The following is a 22940-nucleotide window of genomic DNA, read 5'->3' on the forward strand; positions in this document are numbered from 1 at the left end:
TGTCTTCTAAGTATCTTAATAAACTTTCAGCATAGCTTTCTACCCGTTTAGATTTATTTTTCTTGGGATTTTGGGATCAAACGTGGAAGGATTAGATTGTAATCGTTTTTATTTTTCAAATACGTTTTAGAAAAGTGTAATCTATACCTGCCCAGACTGGACGCCTCCCTAAACCCCGCCTTTCACTCCTGTCCTGCTCTTCCCTGCGCACCCCAGCCGGGCGCTCTTCGGCCTCTGCCCGGGATGAATGTATATTTTGATATTTACACCCGGCGCAGCACCGAGGGATTTATAACTGCATTTATAACTTAGTTTTTAAAATTAGTCAAGCAATATGAAGCATCTCCTTTTACTTTTAAGTCCCTCAAATACATTGAGCACAGCTTTCTCACCACTTAAGATTACTTTTTGATACCATCCTTACACAAAGGAGAAACTTTCCGATGACATACAGTACAAGTGGAAAGATTACAGATTTTAATCGTCTTTAATTTTGTTACATTATACGTTTTAGGAACGTTTCATCTAAACAAACACCACAAAACTATTCTCGATTGTATTTCTGAATGTTATGTTACACCTACAGTAGTTCACTGCTTTAAATACATCGAAATAAGAAAGCTAGGTGTAGCACTTTAGATCTTTTTTTCTGAACCAGGGAAAATCTGATCATGTTTCTCTATAACAATAATGAAAAACTTTATTTTACATATCACCTTTAAAAGTGGCATCTCAAAGCAATACAGTACATGGAAAAACAGTTAAAGGTTAAACAGTAGAGGCTTGCCACACCCGGACTGTTAAACCAACGCATTAGCACGTCAAAGCCCATTGAGGACCCGGGAGCAATAGTTGTTTTGTCCCTTGATTTACTGATCTGCATTAATTATGGAAATCGAGTTCCTGCTCTTTGCAGACGACCTGGTCCCGCTGTTGCCCACAGAACAGAGGCTGCGCCAGAACCTGGCACTGCTGGAGCAGCACTGTCAGACCTGGGCGCCGACAGTCAATCTGGACAAGACCAGAGTTATGGTTTTCCAGAAAAAAAGCCAGACCTCAGGGAAACAAGTACAAATTCACACTTAACAACACATTAACACCTAACAACGGGAGCAGGGATGAATTAGGCCAGTAACCCACTATTGTTAAACATACAGAAAAGAATATTAAAGTATTGAATATTAGTATTGGCTTTAGTATTAGCCATACAGAACATTAAAGTGCCCCTTTTCCATTCAGCGGGTGCCTGAGCCGCTGTGTCCTATCTTCTGACAGTCGCCGTTGTGAATGTCTGTAGAGTGTATCTTATTTTTAGTACTATATTTTTGTATTATATTCCCTATTAATCAAACTCTAAGAGTATTTATCGGCTTGTCCCCTCCTCCCGCCCCTCTCTGTGTACAGTAGAGCCTCCTGTCCAGCCAGCACATGTCCACAGACATTCACAACAGCGACATATCATAAAACGTTTGCACATATAGTTAAATTATTCGTTGTTTTTCAGGAAGTTAAAAAAACACTTGAATTACTTATCTAGTCTCTCGAAATAAAGTTATTTTTCAAGCAATGCAACAAACGTCGGGCAATGTGTTTTTTTTTAATCCAACATTGACAGCCACATCTTAAATCTTGTCAGTCAGCTCTTTTTTCTCTATTTGAGAAATTGTGGCTTACACATCGCACGACTTTAAAAGCTAGAAAGACAGGTTTCGATTCACATTAGCTGGCGAGCCTTGTTAACAAAAAAACAGACAATACACAGGGAGGGGGAGGTCAAGCCAGAGAGAGAGTTTTTTACCCTCTGTCTAAAAACCCAAATAACCCGGGGCAGAGACTCTGGGGGGATCATTGCGTGGTACAGAGCAGAGCTCAGTCAATTCTTATGGAATGTGTTTTCTTTCTTCTTTTTTTCAGTATGGAATAAACCTGTTACTTGATTCATATGGATGCCCGGTTACATTATTGTATTTCTGAATGTTATGTTACACCTACAGTAGTTCACTGCTTTAGATACATCAAATTAAGACACCCAAATTAATAATGTAACATGCCACTGTTTGTTCATGAACAAAGTTATACTGAGATTTCCTTAGATACGCGATTAAAAAAAAAATAAAAAAAACTTGAATCCCCGGCGGAACACATTCCATAAGAATCAGCGCTTTTACAGTATATATCGCCTTTAAAGGTGGCTTCTCAAAATGCTTTACAGGATAAATACAACAAGAACAGCAACAACAACAATATTGTATTTCATTGCACTTTGAAAACCAAGTAATAACTTAACTATATGTGCAAACGTTCCATATGTTGCTGTTGTGAATGCCTGTGGAGTGTATCTTATTTGCCTTACGTCCTGGTTATCTCGCTCGCCCTCCCCCCCTCTCTCCCTCAATTCAATTCAATTCAATTCAAGGTGTTTTATTAGCATGACAGATGGGTACAATCAGTGTTGGGTATTTACTTTGCTTTGAGATTCCACTTTTAAAGGTGATATATAAAATTTTGACTAAAATAAATTGATATCTTTGTCTTCTAAGTATCTTAATAAACTTTCAGCATAGCTTTCTCCCCGTTTAGATTTATTTTTCTTAACTAGTATACTTTAGATCTTTTTTTCTGAACCGGGGAAAATCTGATCATGTTTCTCTATAACAACAATATAAAAACATTATTTTACGTATCACCTTTATGTGATATCACCTTAAGGATGCGCAAATAAATTTTAAATAGTCTTCTTTAGGTGTGAGGGTAGGAGTGGATCGCAGCAGGCATAATCAGCAAATTAGGAAAACAAAGAACTGGACAGGCGAGACGTTTATCCAGAGAGCGAGTGATCAGAAAAAGGAACAGCTGTTACACCCAGGTTTTACGCTCTCTCTCTGTTGAATGAATGAAAGCATTTTATTAAAAACGCGTTTGCGTTTGTCTGGGTATTTACTTTGTAATCTGTGGTTTACATCTACTGTATTGTTTTGAGATGCCACTTTTAAAGGTGATATGTAAAATAAAGTTTTTTTTATTATTGTTATAGAGAAACATGATCAGATTTTCCCTGGTTCAGAAAAAAGACGATTAAAATCTGTAATCTTTGCACTTGTATGTCATCGGAAAGTACAATCAGTTTCTGCTTTGTGTAAGGATGGTGTCAAAAAGTAATCTAAGTGGTGAGAAAGCTGTGCTCCTCAAAGCGCTTTACAGGATAAAAACAATAACAACAATAGTGGCTGGGCAAACAATTTTTTTTTATAGAAATACAAAATGAGATACTGTATAATGATGTGCATGAACAAAGTTATACTGCTTTTAGATACGTGATTAAAAAAAAAAAATTTTTGAATCCCCGGCGGAACACATTCCATAAGAATCAGTGCTTTTATACAGTATATCGCCTTTAAACACATATATTTAAACACACGTTTACGATTTAAATCAAAACGCGATTCAAATCAATATAAATGTTTATTTTGTAACACATAGGTGACTATTCATTGTTATTAAAAAGACTTAAATTCGATCATGTTATGATATTTCGAAATATACATTTGTTTGGTGCGAGTGAGGTTTTATTTAATCTCTGACCAAGGGAAACGTTTCATTTTTTCAAAGAAATGTTTGTTAAGAAATAGTCATAGTTCCACAGGATTCAATCACAGACCATGTGAAATGGAAGTCAGGAACCTAACCCACAGCGCCACCAGCACAGTCACATGCTGAGGGCTGAAAAAGCACTACAGAAACATTATCGACAGACAATGTACAGATTTGATAAAGCTATAAAATAATGTAATTAGGCACAGAAGAAGTTTACAGCACAGTACAATAATAAATGCTGACCATGACTTTAGAAGCATAAATTACCTTATACTCAATTTAAACACAAGCTGTCTTTAGCCCTCTAAGCTGGTTCATACAGAAATGTAGAGAACCAGGCTCAGAACACACAGCTTCATTAGCGAATACATATGCAGGACAAGTGGAGAAGACGTTTTACAGTGGATGGATTTTTAGAAACATCCCATCAGTGACATCACTGAAGTCAACTCCTAGGTAACTGTCGTGTGGATAGTTTCACAAGAATCAGACAAAGGTTTAAGCATCGCTTGTTCTAGATAAAACTGCAAAAAAAACAAACAACAACCCATAATGTACTTCTTTGCGGCTCTGTTTGCCCAAATCATATATTCACAACGTGAAATTAGAAAATAATATTACGTAACCAAAATCCGCAATATGGAAACAGAACCTGTGTAATTGTTGACAGATGATGTACTCGTAACATTTTTACAAGACGAACTACAACATTTAAAAAATGACTTGTATGTACTTGATACCTCTAATCAATCCACTGCACTGCATTAAAACAAAACGAAAACTAAAACGCCCTGGGCATACCGTTTCGCGCTTCTTATCAGTTGCTCAAAAGTAATTTGACCGTATGAAATGCATAATATAAACCTAGAAACATATACGTGAGCAGTATTTACGTAGTATCATTGTCAAGACATACCTCTCAAATACTGTAAATCTAGTTAAACATATCTCAAGACCGATACTGTTCATAATGAAACCATGTTTCGTGTATGTTTTCTTTAAAGTACCGAGACCAGCCATATACTGTATGTTTATGTTCCAAAATTAATATCGTTTATGGCCTTCACACGTGTTGCAGTATGCTCCTATTCTTTTTATGCTCAGCTACTAAGATTTCCCTTCAGTGGTAAAATTCCATATGAATATTCAATACTACAACGGGCACAGTAAAGATGTTTACTGTAAATCTTTCTACAACAGACCAACGGACCACGAGTGAACCTGTCGGTCAACCAATCACGTACCGCGGTACCCCGCGTCATCTTGCGTCACGATGCGTGACGCCGTAGCCAATTACCTCCGGTACGTGTCTGTACCGTGCACTTTGAATGGCTGCATCTGTATCTTTATTAGGGTTGGCCTTCTCTTTGTATAGTTTTGTGGCCTGCTTTGGATCATTCAGCCACCACACATATTCTCTTCGGGCTTCCACCCAGTTTGAGGGCAGGACCTCAACCTCCCCCTCCTGCTCTATCCAAACAGCGCGTGTCCACATCACCTGAAACAGACACATTTTAATTTTGAGTCTTAATTCAGATTGTGGTGCTGATTACTACACTTGTGTTCGCTTATAATGATTATACTCAATGAAACACATAATTCAATAATAAACATTCTGCTTTATGTATACATTTGGTGTTAGATGGTATTCACTACAAGCAATTCCTCACAAACTTTAAAATTTAAACTTAACCATGAGAAAAGAGCAGACAGAAGCAAAGTTGCAACTACTTCATGGAACAGGATTATGTTCTATTCCATGTAGAAGAGGGAAAAGGACATAACCAGCACAATATGGGAGACACTACTTTTCTGTGCAACAGAGAGGAATTTCTCCCTTGCATGCATATCCAGACTATTAACATATACAATATTAAGCAGTTTTGACTCACATGGTCCAGTGAAGAAGTTACAAGTCTGAGTCTCTCGTACAATATCACATAGAAGATTTTGGTCTGCTCTTTTCTCCTTCACAAATGCAAAGTCCTCAAATGCAAATGCAAATGCTTCGTGTCGGGGGGGAACCTCCATGGGTTGCCTACAACACCGTTATTGGAGAAGTCTCCAGGGGTGGGCTGGGGCTGTCTGATGTCAGCCTGAAGCTGAAGAGGTTCCTTGACACGGATAATCATAGCGTCTGGAAGATCTGTATGGGGCGTCACCTCAAGACCTGTGGGGGCGTGGGGTGGAAGGCTCTTCTGATGAGTCCAGGGCTGGTGAAACATCTGCCCCCCTTTTACAGGGAAGTCTTGCAGGCATGGGGGAGTTCGTCTTGCAGCCTGTCTCCTACATGCTGAAGACGAGGGCCCAGCTGCTGTAGCAGCCTCTTTTCCTCAACCACCTTGATTGGGTATCGATGGAATAGACTTTGTTATGATGTTGGATTGTCTAAGTACATGGATCTTTTTTTACAAAATAAAGGACGGCTTTCTGCCTGCTCAGGCTATTGTCGACACTGTGCGGGAGGTTGACGATGAGCTGTCTGGCAGTAAGATCTGCCAGGAATTTGAGCAGCTCAAGCTCAGCCTCCCAGACAGCTGGCTGGAGAAGCTGTGACTGGTGGTTGATGGTTAAGTCTGGGGACCTAATGGGGTGCCCCAACCAGCGTGTTCCACAGGCTGATTGTGGCAGAACAGTTCAGGGTGCCAGTCTCTGAGGTGGTTTGGGGAAAAATCTCCCCCCACTTCGAGCCGGCATGGCTGTGGGAACGTCTGAGGCTGACGTTTCTGCCCCAGAGGTGCAAGGAGCTGGACTATGTCATACGACACAACTGCATTTTTACAAAAATGGCGCTGCAGAGCCTTCCGTGTGTCTGCTGTGTCCCACAGTTCGTGAGAGGAAGAGAAGACCCCTATCTCTTGTGCCTCCTGTCAGCCACTAGGGATTAGGGGCGTTAGAGAGCTGTGCTCTTGTGCCTTCCATTACTCCCACTCGGGGGCTTTTCCACTGATTCTGTGAGGGGCAGGTATGTTCAGTAGATTATTGAGCAGATGTTAGGGGTGTTAGAGAGCTGTGATTGTGCAGAACTTCAGGTGTTTGCTTCCCTGCTCCCTCCTCCACCCAACGTCTGGTCCAAACTGGCTCAGCAACCCCTCACACCTCCACATGTCAGAACCTAAATTGTGGCAATTTTTTCATGCCTGGACACCCAGTGCGGTGCTGTTGCTAATCCTTTCCTGGACGTCGCATGCATTCCTGTACCACTCTACCGCTCCTCTTGGTGGGTGTGCTCATGCTGAAACACTCGAAGGTCAGAGCTGGCGGTGGGAGAGCTCCTGCATGCGCAGCTGAAACACCTCAGTTGGGAAAGCGTTAGACTGAAGATCTAAGGGGCCCTCGTTCAATCCTGGGTTTCTGCACTTCAGCTCATTGTGCCCTTTGTTCCTCTCTCCAGTGTCCCCTGCTTAAAGTAATGCGTCCTTTTCTCTGCCCGATACGCAAACTAGACCCTTCGTGTCTCTAAGTCCCTCTGGAGCCCCCACACTGCTCAAGTGACATAATGAAAAATGCACTGGCACTTTTGGTAAATGATGCATGGCGTGAGATTAAAACAACACAGCTCCTTGCATTCACAACAAGAGCCAGCAGCAAAAGCAGTGCCCGCAGCTTTCCATAGTGTACTGGTTATCACATTCGCCTAACACGCGAAAGCTTCCCTGGTTCAAAACCGGGAGGAAAAAAGCCACCTCTTTTTGCATGTATCTCTACTGCTTAAAGGTCCCTAGAGAGAGGCCATTTGTTTCCAATGTATTTCTGGTGCCTTCATGGCATCTCGTACCAAATTGCTGATAATTTGCAATTTGGCTGTGCAGAGAGACAAAGACGAGCTTTTCGTCAACTCCAAAGCAGCTCAAAATAACATAAAGATTGCAAACCACCAGGAGCTTCTTAGTGAGCCCAGGATCTCATCACGAGGCCAGGATATCTACTCCAGCAATGGGCCTGGCAAACTGTTCCATACTTTGACCACTCTCGGCGTAAACAAGTCTCTCCTGTTCTCTGATTGAAATGCAGTGCGCATTGTAAAGCGCTATTCATTCACATCACTTACATGGGGCTTGTGCATGGCAGTAGCGGAGCAGTTGTTTCAGGTAAGCAAGCTCCTGCCTGGTTAGTGCTTGGAGCGTAAACGCTCTGCTGCTGTCAGTTCTTTCTGGAGCTATCAGCAGGAGGTGCCCCAGGCTTTCCCTTTTCACTTCAGACTCTTTTCTTTGTTCGGGACACGCGTTTCTCGCCCTCTGTGCTGGTGAATCGCAAGTCCACGTGTGCTGTCATGACCGCTGTCACTGCCGGGAGCGCTGACAATGCTCAAGTGGCGCTTTCTGGAGAAGCAGTCCAACTCCAACTTGTACTGAGCTGAGATGAACAGAGCACGGATCTCACGGAGGTCAGCTGTCGAAGCAGCAGGGCGGCGCTTCTGCAGAGCAAGGCTCTGTAGTGCCTTTTAAATCATTGCGGAAAAAGAAGCATCCCTTTTCAGAGTTAAGTAGGGTAAGAAGTGCATAAAGGCGTCCACCTTGTGATTTGGGCCATACTAGCCTGTGGTGACGACAGAAGAATAAAGACCATCTTCAGCCCACGCTGGGTGGGTGTGCGTGTCCAACAGTACTGCTCTCGACTCCAGGGACATCCTTTCAGAGTCACAAGTCTGAGCTCAGATTTAAACACAATTATGACCACGGAAATCTGTAGGACACTGGCTCTCAAATCTCCGAAAGAAGACTGGTAATTTCAACAGTAAAACAAATCGCCTGGGTTAATTAAGGTGCAATTAATAAATGAAGACTCACTTGGCTGTGTGTTTTGGAAAAGTGCTTTGATTTCTGAAGGAATAGGTGTTCACTGATTTCAGGTTCACAGCTTAACATTTCACAAAGTACAATGTCTTGCAGGTATACACAGTTGGATGATCATGTTTGCATCACTCTTTTAAACCGGGGGAACAGACAGGTTATGCTTATTTATTGTAAAGTGATTTTCCTTTAGTAACATAATAGGGTATCACTTTTTTTACTGCAAAGATCATTTCTGTGGAGAGGTCATTTTTATGTTTTTAAGGGTCTGCAGTTTTTGTAATCACGTCGAAAGAAAGGGACTGAAATGTTATGGTACAAATATTTTATTGGAAATGGATTATTAAAAAACTGCTTCCGGTGTCTGGCATGTTTCTTACAATCACTTGCTGTAGTTTTGTCTGGTCATAGGTGGGCACTGTTATGTAACATCTTCAAACTATATTCACGTTCTATTTGGAATTAATTTGAGAATAATGCACACAGTTTTGTAGGTTTAAAAGGTAAATAAATTTATAGCTGAATGCAAAAAGATTGTAACATTTTGTTCAGTTAAAATTCTGTATATATTATAGTAGCCTATACTGTATATATATGGGTTTTATATCTATATACAGTAAATCTATTTAGGTGATTCACCTTTGAAACATTGTGAAATAGCAAGACTTGATATTAATTCCTATAATTCATATTAGTTGCTCTTAAAAGACAAATATTAACCTGAAAACTGTTTCTTCCTATATGAATGAAGACTACATGGTTTAAACACACACCCTAACCTGTAATGGTGTTTTGTTATCCAACAATTATATCCAACAATTCCATTTCATATTCCATTCTCATTCATAAGTACCTGTGTTATTATGCATCACTGAAAATGACTTCTAATGGAAGTGTTTGATGTTTTTATTTCAGTAATTTGATAAGGAACATGTTGGGGTGTTTCGAGTCATCACTTAAAAATATTATATATATATAGGACTAGCAAAAGTTCTGTTCACTGACTGTGTAAAAACCTATAAGATGGAAAATAATCAGTTAATTTTACTGAACGAATTACTTGACTAGTTGATTGATATGGCACCCAAATTGTTTTGTATCTATGAGTGAAGAAATGTTCTGTACATGGCCAGATCTGCCAGGTCTGCCCTGTGCTCTGGTTACAAAGAGATCAAGTTATGTCATCTTTCGCACTGCGATTCCAGGCTTTCCTCGATCAACATAAGCTACTAATCATTGTTAAAGTGAAAAACATTTGGTTACAGAAAATGAGTTCTAACTCCTCTAAAATAAATGTAAAATAGCTTACATCTGAGCATTATTTTTTTTTATTAGTGCACTAGGAAATACCCCTCAATCATTACATTTAACATGTTAGATATATTTTTTGTAAATTTGAAATCGTTTTGCATTATCTCACAAAATGGATTCTAGGAATTATTTAACGATTACCAATGTATTGTATACACTGTATTGTATGTATTGTAGCAATTATTTGTAAAGGCAGCCCTTGCTCTGCTAAAAACTTCACCACTGTAACCACCCTTTTCAAGATTTTAGTCCAATACTCATATTCGTTGTCAAACTGTCTTTAGTTCTGAATCTATTAGACCATTATCAGCCCAGTGCATAACATATACAACCATAGCCTTCCTAGGGCTCTCCGACACTTCGTGTTCAGCCAAGCGTGCAACTGCTCTTTTCCAGTCTCTATAGCCTATGGTCAGTCCGGACTGACCTTATCACTGTCCCCAGATAATTTACTCGTCATTTCTGAGTTTTCTTTTGAAGAGGGTTTTAGAGAAATACCTCTTATGTTGTCTTTCTGATGCTGCAAAGCCGCAAAAAATAGGTTTTGACACGATTTTGGACCCAATTTAGCCACGTATGGCCTAAATCTATTTTACCCCAGCATGCTGGGTCCGAGCTTTAGGAAGCGGGAGCGGGTGTTTCGGCCTCTGTTAGCTCCACGGCAGCAGGTGCAACAACCATGGCGGCGGCCCAGACACGGCTCGTGGGTCTTGTGGAGATGGTGGCGTTTCGGACGGCTCTGCCTCTGACTCGTGTTCCTGTGACTCCGTTGCGGGAGCTGCTCGTCCTCATGAGCGGCGTGGATGTAGACTGCGCCTCGGCCAGAGCTCGCTGCAGCTAACTTCTCAACCGCGGTTGTTGTAGCACTGGCTGCAATGTTAGCCGCAAACCCAGGATGGGGGTCGGGCTCAGCAAACTTGAAATAACCAGTCAATCTGGGGATCTTTTTATGTCGATCCTGCTCACACTGCTCTTTTTACCGCTGTGCTTTTCGTTCTTGTGCCCCGCTATCATATTTTCTACCGCACATTTTGAGGCTGGCTACCATAAACTTGCACCCGAGATCACTCAATGCATCCGCTAAAATAAATTTGAACTGCGAAACCATTGCATCTAACCAATCATTGGTTCACAAACTATTCAACATTTTTATGGACCAATGGGGCCCACAGGTCTGTTTAAAAAAATACCCCCGGCCAATGATACAGGGAAAATATTCCAAGCAAGTCCTGGCTGCTCTTATACTGAGAACTTCCGATCTCCAAAAGAGCTGTGATGTGTGAATTTCACAATGCGCGTTTCCTTCACCAAGACTCACGCAAACACGCCGAGGCTTCGTTGCACACACAGAGACGAAAGCTGAAAGTCAAACCGTAATCGAAAGACATTGAAAAACAAAACGTTGTGCTAACCGCATTGACCAGATCGCCAAAGCAGAGTATCAGCGCAAAGACCTTCTTGATTCTCTGTAGTAAAGGAGGACGAGAACTGAATTTGAACATTTTAGAATTTTGTAACTAAAATATAACTTTCAAAATCAACTGAAATTAGAAACTATATTGTAGTGGAATCTTTATCAAAGAAGAGCCAGGAGAGGTGTTCTCATTCACTCAGTAAGGCATTTATTCATATTGCGCAATAGGGAAAGACAGCAACCACTAGTCTGTGCAGCAAGTGGGAGCTGATTTCAAAGTAAAATAGAGAAAGGTCCCTTATTTTATACACTTAGCTGATGCAACACCTCAACTTTCTTACTTCATGATAGTTGGTTTGTAATACAAAGACAGGCAGCCTTGAAGGACAGAGAAGACAGCTACTGTACGTGCAGTTTTTTACCTGCCTATTTTGCTGGGGCAGAGATAAACATATTCTTAGAACATCCTGTGCCCTTGACTTGCTGAGGTACAATCTCACTTTGTTCATAGAATCCAACTGCTTTTACAACACAGCTCTGCCCGTGCATGACATTTTTAGGATAAAACTTTTCTTCAGTAACTTTCCATTACAATATATTCAAAACAATAATTATCTATGCAAAGTGATTCCCAATTTCAACCCACTGAATTTTTGGTCAGGTTCCAGTCTTTGATCCCCGAGAAAGCTGGGAGTTTCTTCAAAGTAAATTTTTAACTGTCAGTATTCCAGATTTTACAATTAATCTATTTTTGGAAGGTATGGAAAAGAAGACAAAACGACAACAATAACCACATAAAGAATCCATGTCAACACTCCTTCAATCCTCCCTGTGTATCTTCTGGGAACACTGTTTAAAACATCATCTGGGAATTAGTTTGGACAACTTCTGACTTATACTGCCTTACAAACAAGGTAAAATAAATCACATTTAAAACTCTTCCCAGGTTTTATGAATAAGATGATTTATGTAAGGCAAGGAAAAGAACTCTGACATTTATTTTGAGCTGTTTATATATATACAAAGTTGTTTAGATAGATTTAGTAAAGCTTTATCTTTAAGCATTTAAATGTGAATGCCAGATGTAAGGATATTGATATGTTATTAGTTGTTATAGTTATTAGTTCTTATAACAACATAGTTCTTATATGTTAGTTTGTGAGCTGTAATATGGAAAAGAAAATGTTTTTTTCCAATTAATGTGTTATTAATAACAGGTAAATATCACATTCGCAATACAAAATGGTCTAAAACTTCTCCATGCTTTAAGGCGTGTAAGACAGAAATGCAAAATATTACTTGAACTCCTTTATAAATGGTAAAAATAACACATCTGATATATGTAAAAGTCTTAAGTTATTGTATTCAGATTTTTCATTACCTCTGGCAGAATAGTGTTTTGTGTGTTTTTATTTTCACTTGCCTTTTTGGATCACTTTTCTCCTTTGTATTATTTGACGTTCTGTTAAAACCTGAGGAAAAACTCTCCGTCACGCAAGGTGTCTTCCTGAGCGTCCCGTCATCCTCTTCAAGCCGGACCGGGGTTTCACCTTACCTCTCTGTCCACTGGGGGTCGCTGTGGAGCCGAGAGCAGGCTCCCTGCCCAGCAATGCGTGTTTCTGATGTAACTGGCTCAACAGCTCAACAGCTGCATCCTCACCTTGTTTAGCAACAGCTCTGCATCCTGTTTCTCAAAACAGCCTCTTTTTATTCAGCGGGACCAATTTCTCATTAAACCCACAAGGCCTGCAGGCACATAAGTACATATTAGTATCTTCAAGTTCAGTAATAATAATAAGAATTGCTTTTCTGGACACTCCACTTAAAGCGCTCACAGGTAATGGGGAATCCCACCACCACCAGTGTACAGCCCCACCTGAATGATGCCACAGGCAGCCATACTGCGTCAGAATGCTCCCCCCACACCAGCTATCAGTGGGGAGGAGAGCAGAGTGATGAAGCCAGGTCATAGATGGTGATTAATAGGAGGCCATGATTGGTAAGCGCCAATGGGAAATTTGGCCAGGATGCCAGTGTTACACCCCTGCTCCTTTCAAGAAACACCCTGGAATCTTTAATGACCACAGAGAGTCAGGACCTCGGTTTTACATCTCATCTGAAGGACAGTGCCTGTTTACAGTATATTGTCCCCATCACTTTACTGGGGCATTAGGACCCACATGGGCCGCAGGGTGAGCATCCTCTGCTGGCCCCACTAACACCTCTTCCAGCAGCAGCCTTAGTTTTTCCCAAGAGGTCTCCCATCTAGGCACTGACCAGACTCACACCTGCTGAGCTTCAGTGGGTTGCCAGTTGTGAGTTGCAGAACTTCTACCGCTGCACTATCGAGAGCGTCCTCACCAACGGAATCACCGTGTGGTATGGCAACACCTCTTCGCGAGAAAGAAAGGCACTGCAGAGAATGGTCAATATGGCCCAGAAGATCATCGGCTGCGGTCTCACCGAGATTAAACAGCTCTATGAGGACCGCTGCCGTGGTAGAATTCTGGCCATCACAGAGGACAGTCACCACCCCGGGCATGAGCTCTTCACCCCACTGCCCTCAGGCAAGAGATATAAGAGCATACGGACACTTATCACTAGATTCTTCAATAGCTTCTATCCACAAGCAGTGAGACTGGCGAACACATTTAGCCATCCCCCTCGGACCATCACCTCATTGTAATTTATTTATTGTACGTCTCCAGTCATAGTTTACATGTCTGTATTGTTTACATTCAAACTGTCTGCATGTTTACTTGCACATTGTCTATTGTTTGTTTGTACATTGTCTTGATGCACTGTTTGCACTTTGTCTTGTTTTTTACACTTGTTTTACAATCGAGAGACTTTCTGTGAGTAAGAATTCCATTGTACCAGTACCGGTTACATATGGCAATAAAGTTCAAGTTCAAGTTCAAGAGTGAAATGGCTGCTAGTTTTGGCTGCGTTACAGAGCTACTGGTCTTTGTGAAGACAAAGGACCCATCTTGACACTTTCTTCTGATCAGCTGTATTGATCAGCTCATTGGGTCGAACCCTGGGCTTCCCCAGAACTCTGGTCTTTTCAATAATGACAACGCACCAAGCCAGTGATGCAGAGAATCAGAGCTTTTATTGACTTTCTTAAATATAATACTGAGACTTAGAGTCTAATTAGCTTAAACTAAGACTCTAATTAGGTTACAAGTTGAAAACAGACCCTATAATACTGCAGTAGTTCAGGTGGGTCAGCATCAGCATGTGTAGGCTGCAAAGGAACAAGTAATAGGTCTATTCCATGCTGAAAAGAAAAGAAAGAAAACACATCGTTTGGGCCGTGGAGCCTTCTTCACATGTCAGAAGGCTCCACGGCCCAAACGATGTGTTTTCTTTCTTCTCTTTTCAGCATGGAATAAACCTATTACTTGTTCCTATAATACTTTAATCAAGGCTTCATGGTTTAAAAACCTGTAGAGTTGAGCGGTGGCCCAATGAGAATCAAGTCCTATAGCACCTCAGTTCCAATAGTACCTGGGCTGTAACAGGAGGTCTTCTTTCAAGCACTTTGAAATACAGTACATGCATACAATCCAGTACATCAATAGGATATAGCCATCTATAGAATACACCCATGTATAGCAGAATACAGATTAGCTGTAACGAACAGTTCTTTCCGGACCCTATGCGGACGACACAGTCCGACGGAGTGGGGGAACACTGGGGAAACGTCATGCAGGAAAACGGGGCTGAAGACTGGGGGGCGTGTCCAAGGTGCGCTGGTGCCCGGGGGAGGTGTGGCCGAGGCGAACAATCCGAAAGAATAATCCATAGAGTATCCAAAACACGAAGGTAAGTCCAAAACCAGGAGATCCATCAGAACTCGGAATTAAAACCACGAAGGCCGGGTCGGAACCGGCGGACGGGGAACAGGAACGGGAACGGAGGTTAAAACCTTAACGGGGCCAGGCGCTTCCTGGTCCCGGACTCGCACGATATGGAAATCAGATGCAGAGCCCGGAAGAGCGTCAGCGCCTGGCTTTTAAGGTGGGCAGGGAATAGGGCGCAGGTGCATGGAATAAAGTCTAGAGTGATAGGGCTGGAGCACCCTTAAGGAGGGGGAACTAATATCGTGACATTAGCTTAAGATATAAAAGAGTATTAAGTTTAAAAGAGTATAAAAGAGGTTAGCTAACCACGGTGTCACAGATACAATCCTGCAGGATTTTTCCTGCAGTCTCATCTACTGGTCATAGACCTTACCAGGTGGGTAAAAATGCCTAATTATTACTGATAATTATCCTATTATCAGTAATAAGGAATTTAGGTGATCAGATTCATAGCTCTTTACCCCCTAAAGCCTTTGCTTTTAAGGGGCTCATAACAAGACCCGGGCTCGAACCAGCGACACATGGATCATGGGGCTCAGGGCCGGTGGTGTTGAATTGGCATCCCCTGCAGTGCCTCCCGGTGACCAAACAGTGTCAGTACACCTTGTACAACACGCAGACCTTCATTCTCCAGTGGGTTTCCTGCCGCTGTCCTGCCTGTGCTCTATGTCCTGTTCCATAGGGAAATACAGTCCGGTCAGATGCATTTTACTTATGAAAAATATCTAATATTTAAAAAATATCCTTTAAAAAATAATGTAGGCCTTGTGACATCTCTGCCCATACAATGTAGAGTTTTTCGCCCGGTCTGTACAGCTTCTTCATTGACCAGAGCTGTTGGAAAAAGTGTCGCTCTGTTCTTTTCCTGCAAGACACAACAGGAGAGGTCAGAAGGTCACACAGAAGCCCAGAGAGAACTAGCTGGGCAGCTTGTTCCACACTTCCACCACCCTTTGTGTAGAGAAGAGCCTTCTATCCTGATTAGAGGACCTCCTCCAGTTGTGTCTTGACAGAAGCCAGGCTATGGTCTTGCACCACATGGCTGGGCAGCTTGTTCCCCATTCCCACAACTTATTGTGTTTATCTTACAGCAACAAGCTGACAGCTGTGTTGCCGGGCAATTGCACATCAGTTACATTATATGTCATAACATTCCTACAGTCAGAGAGGCCTCCCACTGTCAGGACTCATCACAGTCATCCTGGGCTGCAGTGTATCTGACCTCAGTGCTCATACAGCTGGGACTCCGGGCTCCTAGGATGTCAAATCACAGATCAGTGTTAGTGAGACAGCAGTGAATTGCTCTAATCTGAGCTGTGCTGTAGCTAATGGACTGTCAGATGAAACCCCACCTGCGTATAATAATAAGCAACTCAGATACATTGCAACAACTTAATTGCAGATCCAACAGAAATTCCAAAAAAATATTTTTTTTTCATTTTCTCCTGTCTCACCCTGTCTCCTATCTCTTATGTCTGCTGTCCATATTGATCTTCTCACCTCTCTCTCTCTCCTTGTCGTTTCTTCCTCCAGAGGACAAAGGCAGAAACGGGCAGCAGCAGAGCCACAGTCAGAACCCCGATCACCACCCCAGCGATGAGCCCAGTGTTCACGTCGGGCTCTGGATCTGTCAACACTGTAGAGGGACGAATGAGCTCTTGATGAGAATACAGTATGTGTCTGTTTCGTTGTGTGTGATTTAGTATCCAGTGTTTTCTGTGCTCATTCTAGAATGAGGCTGAATTGGTATATACACCCGGGTTGTCACAATGTCAAACAAGAACCTGCAGAGCTGAGCCCAACAGCTGAATGTCTGTTCTGTCTTTAGGGACAGAGATCCAACTGCGGAGAATCTCTCTCACACATTGTCTTCTATTTCTGTGAGAAGTGTCGTGCATTTTTTACTGCACATTGACACCGAAACAGATTGATTCCTGGCTGATTCTCAGCTCCAGTAGTTCACTCTCCTGTGTTACTTGTTCACATAGCTCTGTGCTGAAGGTTTGATCACAGTCCGCACACCAGTGCGTCTCTCAGGACATCCTGCTGGTCAGGCCTGGCAGTGCAGGTCTTGAGAGTTTGTGCCAGAGTCCCAGTCATCCAGCAGACAGACAGTGCAGGAGTGCACTGATCACCAGACCGGGATAGATCTCTCTCTCACTCACCCCAGTTCACCTCCAGCTTGTTGTCCAGACCGCTGTGCTGGACCCTGCAGGGATAGTTGCGTCTCTCGCTCTGCTCCTCCTCACTGACTCTCAGGCTCTTCCTCAGCTGGTAGGTCCCGTCTCCGTTGGGCAACACCTCCCCCCCTCTCAGCTCCTGCTCTGGGATGGGATGCCCGTCTCTCAGCACGGTCACCTCCACGGCCCGGGGGTAGAAGCCAGTGGCCAGGCAGACCACTTCTGTCCCGCCAGAGACCCCAGATTTCTTCTGAAAGACCCTGACCTTGGGCTTCACTGCAACATGTGGGAATAAAGAGTAACAGTATTTTACGTAGAAAGTCGATCTTTTATGTCATCAGGCAGTGACTACCACAATGTCTTGCTTGCAGGTTTCTTTAACTGTCCTTTCTGCTGTACAGAAAAAAAAAACTTGCATTATTTTAATGCATGAACTGTAACTAGTTTTGTCATCATATGACTCCTACCTTGGCTTCCCTGTATCAGTTACCAATTATATTTCACATTGCCTTTAAGCCCTGATGCTGAGTTGTAAAGAAAAGAGAGAAAAATACAGGACACTGATTACAGCAAACGCACTGGCAGCTGTTACTGGTCTTTTACACATCCCTAATGCCCTGATACCACTGACCTCTATGTGTGGCCACAGCCATGCAAATAAAGGGGTGCCCACTATCTGGGTCATTCTGCTGTCTGTTTCTCACTGACCCAAACCACAGTAGCAATAATTATGATATTAACTATTCCCCATCCAAGCACAGAAATGTGTAAACATTGCCAACCATTCAATTAGAATTCCAAGCATTCTGGGAATAAAGCACAGTGCCCACCAGAATAACACATTCCAGCAAAGAAACCGGAAAAAAAATGTAGCAACATCATCACTCCATTAGGGAATTAATGGACAGTACACCAACATTGGGAGAGTGCTACAGTGTGGAAACAGCTCGGATGTTTCTGGCCACTTGTAGAGGAAATACACATAGACTAAAGAGCTGACCTCTCCTCATCAGCCTGTTCCTCTCCTGCAGCAGGTAGCTCTTCAGGATCTGGCCACACAGTGGCTGGTAGAAATTCTCTGTCAAGAACTTAGTGGCCTGCAGCCGCGCCATATCAATGACTACTTGTGGGATGAGCAGAGTCCAGCTGTGGCTCTTCATGTTGTAGACCACCACATCCTGGTCATCGTAAGTGTCCCAGCTCTCGTTTCAGGCCGTACCGTCATCGCCCAACTCACAGCCAGCCACTGCCTGGTAGGTCCGTTGACCTGCAATGCACAGATCAGGCACCTCTGCAAATATCCCTTTCCAAACTGTGGCTTGTGAGCCTGTGGCATCTGAGGGAAAGTCAGTGTGATAATATAACCAGGCTACCAGGATGGGGACGAAACTGGACTAGACCGAAAAATCCTATGCAGTCCCTGGGAGAACATGCAAACTCCACATAGAATGCATTCCCGCCTAGTGTGAGACAGTACTGTTAACATCCATATATAGTAATTTGTTACAGGAGCCTTGAGGATACCTCTGTGGAGCCAAGCGCTCTTTCAGCAGGGAGGAGGAATGGAGACTTTTGGAATGTGTGTGTCATCAACTCACCTCCCGTGTGGTTCAGGTGAGACATCAGGAGCTGCAGCTTTTTTTTCATGCTGAGATAAAAATCATGGCCTGCTTGAACCTTGTTCGTGGCTTCCTCGACCTCAGAGCCTGGGTGCCAGTGTCGTCGAGAGATGATCTTCCCAATCTCGCTGTTGTAGTATTCCACCTGGATATCGTCCACCATTCCCACAGCCACAAACTCCGACATCTGGGTCTGTCCCATTGTGAGAGTGAAGAAATACCACAGGGAGTGCGAGTCTGGAAACAGGACAAGGACAGGAGAATGAACTGGACAGTGCCCACCATCCCCCTGACCACTAACTCTGGGTCTGGCCCATCTGGAGAGTCCAGATTAACCAGAGGGAATATGAGTGAGAGATCGTTCCAACCTGATCTGCAACATGTCTGAAAATCCAGCTGGACACTATGCTGTTCTTTGTAATTGAACCGATTCCCAGCACAGTGCAAGAGTGTATCTGATAGTGGCGTATATAGAATCTATAGAGAAACAGAATATAGTCACTGTAGATTTCAGCTCAACTCGGTTAATGGTCATTTTAATATGAACTGTTTAACTGAGCTGCTAGCCCAACTGATGAGTTTCACTTCCAACTCTCAGACCCCAACACTGCTGTGCCTGTCAGAATTGTAACTATCGGAATGAAGAGGAAAAGGGATTTTTTTTTATTTTTAAAACAGAAAATCAAGGGCGCAAGCTACACAGCACCTATGTACAGCAGCAATTTTTAGACTGGTGTTACATTGAAAAAAAAGACTAGCGCTGTTAACCGGTTTTTACACACGCCATCAAGTGGTCATTAAGCAAATTGGCGCTTCCATGATTTTACGACCTATTTTGATAACTGGACCACTGGATGTTAACCAGTCATTGGTGACTTAATGTTTTTTTTTCCAGGACACAAGAACATTTTAACTGATTGAGAAGCCATGCCCCCTGCTCATCGCTCTACAAAACAACCTGGTGTTTACAGTGTTATAAAACGCCAGCAGCCATATCACCCTGCAACTCACAACTAGCAACCCACAAAAGCTCAGCAGGTATGAGTTTGGGCAGTAACTGGGTGAGAGACTTCCTGGGAAAGCTGAAGTTGCTGCTGGAAGAGGTGTTAGTGGGGCCAGCAGGGGGAGTTCACCCTGCGATCTTGTGTGGGACCTAATGCCCCAGTATAGTGACGGGGATACTACACTGTAAAAAGTGCTTCGGATGAGATTATCAAAAACCACAGGGTGTTACTCAAAAAGAGTAGGGCTGTAACCCAAACTGGCCAAACTATCCCCATGGCTTCCTCCCTCTGCTATCATCCCCACTGACAGCTGGTGTTACTATTATGGAAACAGACAAAAAGACCTGCAATGTGTTAATTTCCTGGCGTTTTACCAAAATTCACACTACCATTCTCCCTTTGCACACAGAGACGAGCGCTGCAAGTCCAACAGAACTCAGAAGAGGTTCTGAAACTCCGTCCAATCCATTTTCTAACCACGGTATCCTGTACAGGGTCGCGGGCGAGAAGGAGCCTATCCCAGCAAGCAGCGGGTGCGAGACGGGGCGCCTGCAAGTCTATTTATTCCACAAATAAATAGACACATAATAGTAAATAAATAATTTATTCACAAATTATGTGTCTATTATTTAGACACAGACACACACACACTCAGACCGGGAATTTTTCAAATTTCCCCCAAAGTGCCGCTGGTGTTGAAACTCGCTGCTTTTCTTGAAGAGCAAAACATTTGGCACTCACCCGCACGGACAAAATCCCTGCAGCAGAGAAACATCAGCGCAAAGACCTACATGGCTTTTTCCGCAGCAACTGACTAATGGGAACACAGCCTGAGCCAGTTAAGGCTGAGGGCATAGGGGTTAGTTTATCGGTTATGCGGAAACATCTGGCGCTCGGAGTCTGGAGTCGCTAGGTACTGTAAAAAAAAAAACATGTGTCAGTTACCAGTAACTGCAAAAACAAATGTGTCATAAGAGCCTTGTCCTCACAGCTCACTCATATATGTGCAGCCAATAGCATTCAACGTGTCAGCTGTTACCAAGCGGGTTAACACTTGTGTCACAATAACACAGACGGCACATGTACGTCACCCGTATGTTCCAGCCAGCGAAGCTGGTCTTTTCTTTGCGAAGCGAAACACAGAGGAAAACTTTTTTTTTTCACTTAAATTAAACCAAACAGCGGAAATCATTTGGGATAACGTGGAACAAAGAACGCAATTTTGGGAGGGGCAGTTAGATAATGCACACAGCTAAGACTGAAGATTCACATGTGAATCTAATATTAAAGAAGTCACATTTAAGAAGTAACGCTGAGCTGTAAACAGCTTGATAGCAAGAATCCAGAGTCACTTCGTTTAACGGTATCGTCCCCGTGTGACGTCACAATGCCGGTCACGACGACATTTAATTCAAGTAGGGCAGCTGCGTCAGCATGTGTAGCTGCAAAGGAACACAGTAGAGGTTTATTCCAGGCTGAAAACAGAAGGAGAGAGGTGTCACCGTTTCTTTTCTTCTCTTTCCCTTTCCCTCTTTCCCTTGCAACAGAGCTCGCTGTATACTCGCTGTATCACCTGCAAGTACACAGCCACCACCACTCATTCAAGGCCCCTCAGGACAGTTCCGGATCACCCAGACAGCATCTTGTACCTCCAGCAACCTTATTTACTGTATCTCTTGCAGTAAATGCCCAGCCATCTACATTGGAGAAACAGGAAGGAGACTTGGAGACCGCTTCAGAGAACACGTCAGGGCTGTGAAGATTAAAGATCTCTCCAAGCCCATTGTTTCTCATTTCACCTCTGACGGCCACGACCACTCTAATCTCTCCGTCTGTGTTCTCAAAGACGGTTTTCCAAACTCATACATCAGAAAGACCACCGAAACTAAAATTATTCTACAGCTAGGATCACACATTCTCCCTTCCCTTAACGACAGACTACTGTTCTTTTAAATTTTCTCCATTCATTGGAAGTTTCATTTCACACCTCTCTGCACCCATTCTGACTTCACATCTCTTGATTGACCTCTCTTTCTGTCCCCTGCTCCCGCCTCTCACTCCTAATCCCTCCCAACCTTTGTTCTTCCGTTACTTTACCTTTGCCTACTGCCCTGTCTCTCTCACACCTGAAGAAGTCTCCACGGCCGAAACGTTGTGTTCTCTTTCTTCTTTTTTTCAGCATGGAATAAACCTATAACTTGTTCCTTAATTAGAGATAGAACTCTTATGAAAGAGAAAAGTATTTCTACTGAAGGTGAAATCTTTAGCCTGAATAATTATGTCAGACAGGTGTAGTATCATTGATATCATGTTTGTTAAATAGAGAATTATCAGAGACTGGGACATTACTGGAGGTAAATGTGTTGTAAAAGACTGGAGTATTTTGAACCAAGGACATTATAAGGTTGGATAATACAGTACTTATGTCATTTTGTAGAGTGGAGTAATTTAATTGTAGGAACTTTTCTGTGCATACAGTGTTAATAAGAAGACTATTAATTACCTTTTTTATTAAGTAGTGTGTTTGTGCCAGGGGTTATTTGACATATTTCGATAATTGTTGCAGCATTTCTAGAGACTGGGATAGTTTTATCACAGAAACTTGTCAAATTAATTACTGAGGAAGCCTGTCTGTATTATGGGGTGTTACTGGACACAGATACCACCAGGGCAGAGTGATAATACTGTCCAGTACAGAACGCAAGTCCTGCTACACAGCACTGACTCTCCTAGAGAAGTAGATTGTTAGTGAAAGTCTTGTCAGTGAAACACAGTCAGCACCATTGTAGTTTTAGTTATATACAGTAATTTCTGAAACAGGAGCCCCTAGTTTGGTCTTACAGCTTCTTGTTTTTCAGAACCATTTATTTTGCTGCCATTATTCCTCTTTGTGTGTTCAGACAGTCTGGGGTTCCTGTCTTGTGTCTGTGTGAGATTTAATTGCAGGTATTTCCTTTGGGATTATGGGATTTGTTCAGCCTGGAGTATTTTTTTAGAGGAAGCTATAATACATAGGAAGACAATTGTTTGTGATCGAGGGATATGAAAGAGATACAGTACAGCTGCTTATTTTGAACATTAACACTTTAAGACAGTAGCTGATTAAGAGAGACAGGGGGACCGGAAAGTTAATGGAGTCTGATGAACGTTCAGAAG

General features: G+C 42.7%; 1 protein-coding gene across 1 annotated transcript; it reads right to left on the reverse strand.

Annotated features, from left to right (window-relative positions):
• Positions 1 to 16436: 16436 nt before the first annotated feature.
• On the reverse strand, positions 16437 to 19104 carry LOC148670203 (BOLA class I histocompatibility antigen, alpha chain BL3-7-like). The gene is made up of 3 exons (XM_088632608.1): positions 18760 to 19104; positions 17147 to 17437; positions 16437 to 16617 (listed from the first exon to the last, which is right to left on the reverse strand). The coding sequence occupies exons 1-3, from the start codon at positions 18980 to 18982 to the stop codon at positions 16478 to 16480; spliced, it is 654 nt and encodes a 217-aa protein (XP_088488734.1). The 5' UTR covers positions 18983 to 19104; the 3' UTR covers positions 16437 to 16477.
• Between the last annotated feature and the right edge of the window lie 3836 nt (positions 19105 to 22940).

Source organism: Lepisosteus platostomus, chromosome 5, assembly GCF_059453375.1.
Source record: "Lepisosteus platostomus isolate fLepPlt1 chromosome 5, fLepPlt1.hap1, whole genome shotgun sequence".
Taxonomy (NCBI): domain Eukaryota; kingdom Metazoa; phylum Chordata; class Actinopteri; order Semionotiformes; family Lepisosteidae; genus Lepisosteus; species Lepisosteus platostomus.

What these genes read in the sequence shown, in the direction of transcription:
- LOC148670203 (XM_088632608.1), bottom strand. Translation starts at nt 18,982, where the DNA reads ATGGGACAGACCCAGATGTCGGAGTTTGTGGCTGTGGGAATGGTGGAC. An exon ending in TCACCTGAACCACACGGGAG is followed by an intron (nt 17,438 to 18,759) that starts GTGAGTTGATGA and finishes CACATGTTGCAG; the next exon opens with TGAAGCCCAAGGTCAGGGTC. An exon ending in CAAGCTGGAGGTGAACTGGG is followed by an intron (nt 16,618 to 17,146) that starts GTGAGTGAGAGA and finishes GTCCCTCTACAG; the next exon opens with TGTTGACAGATCCAGAGCCC.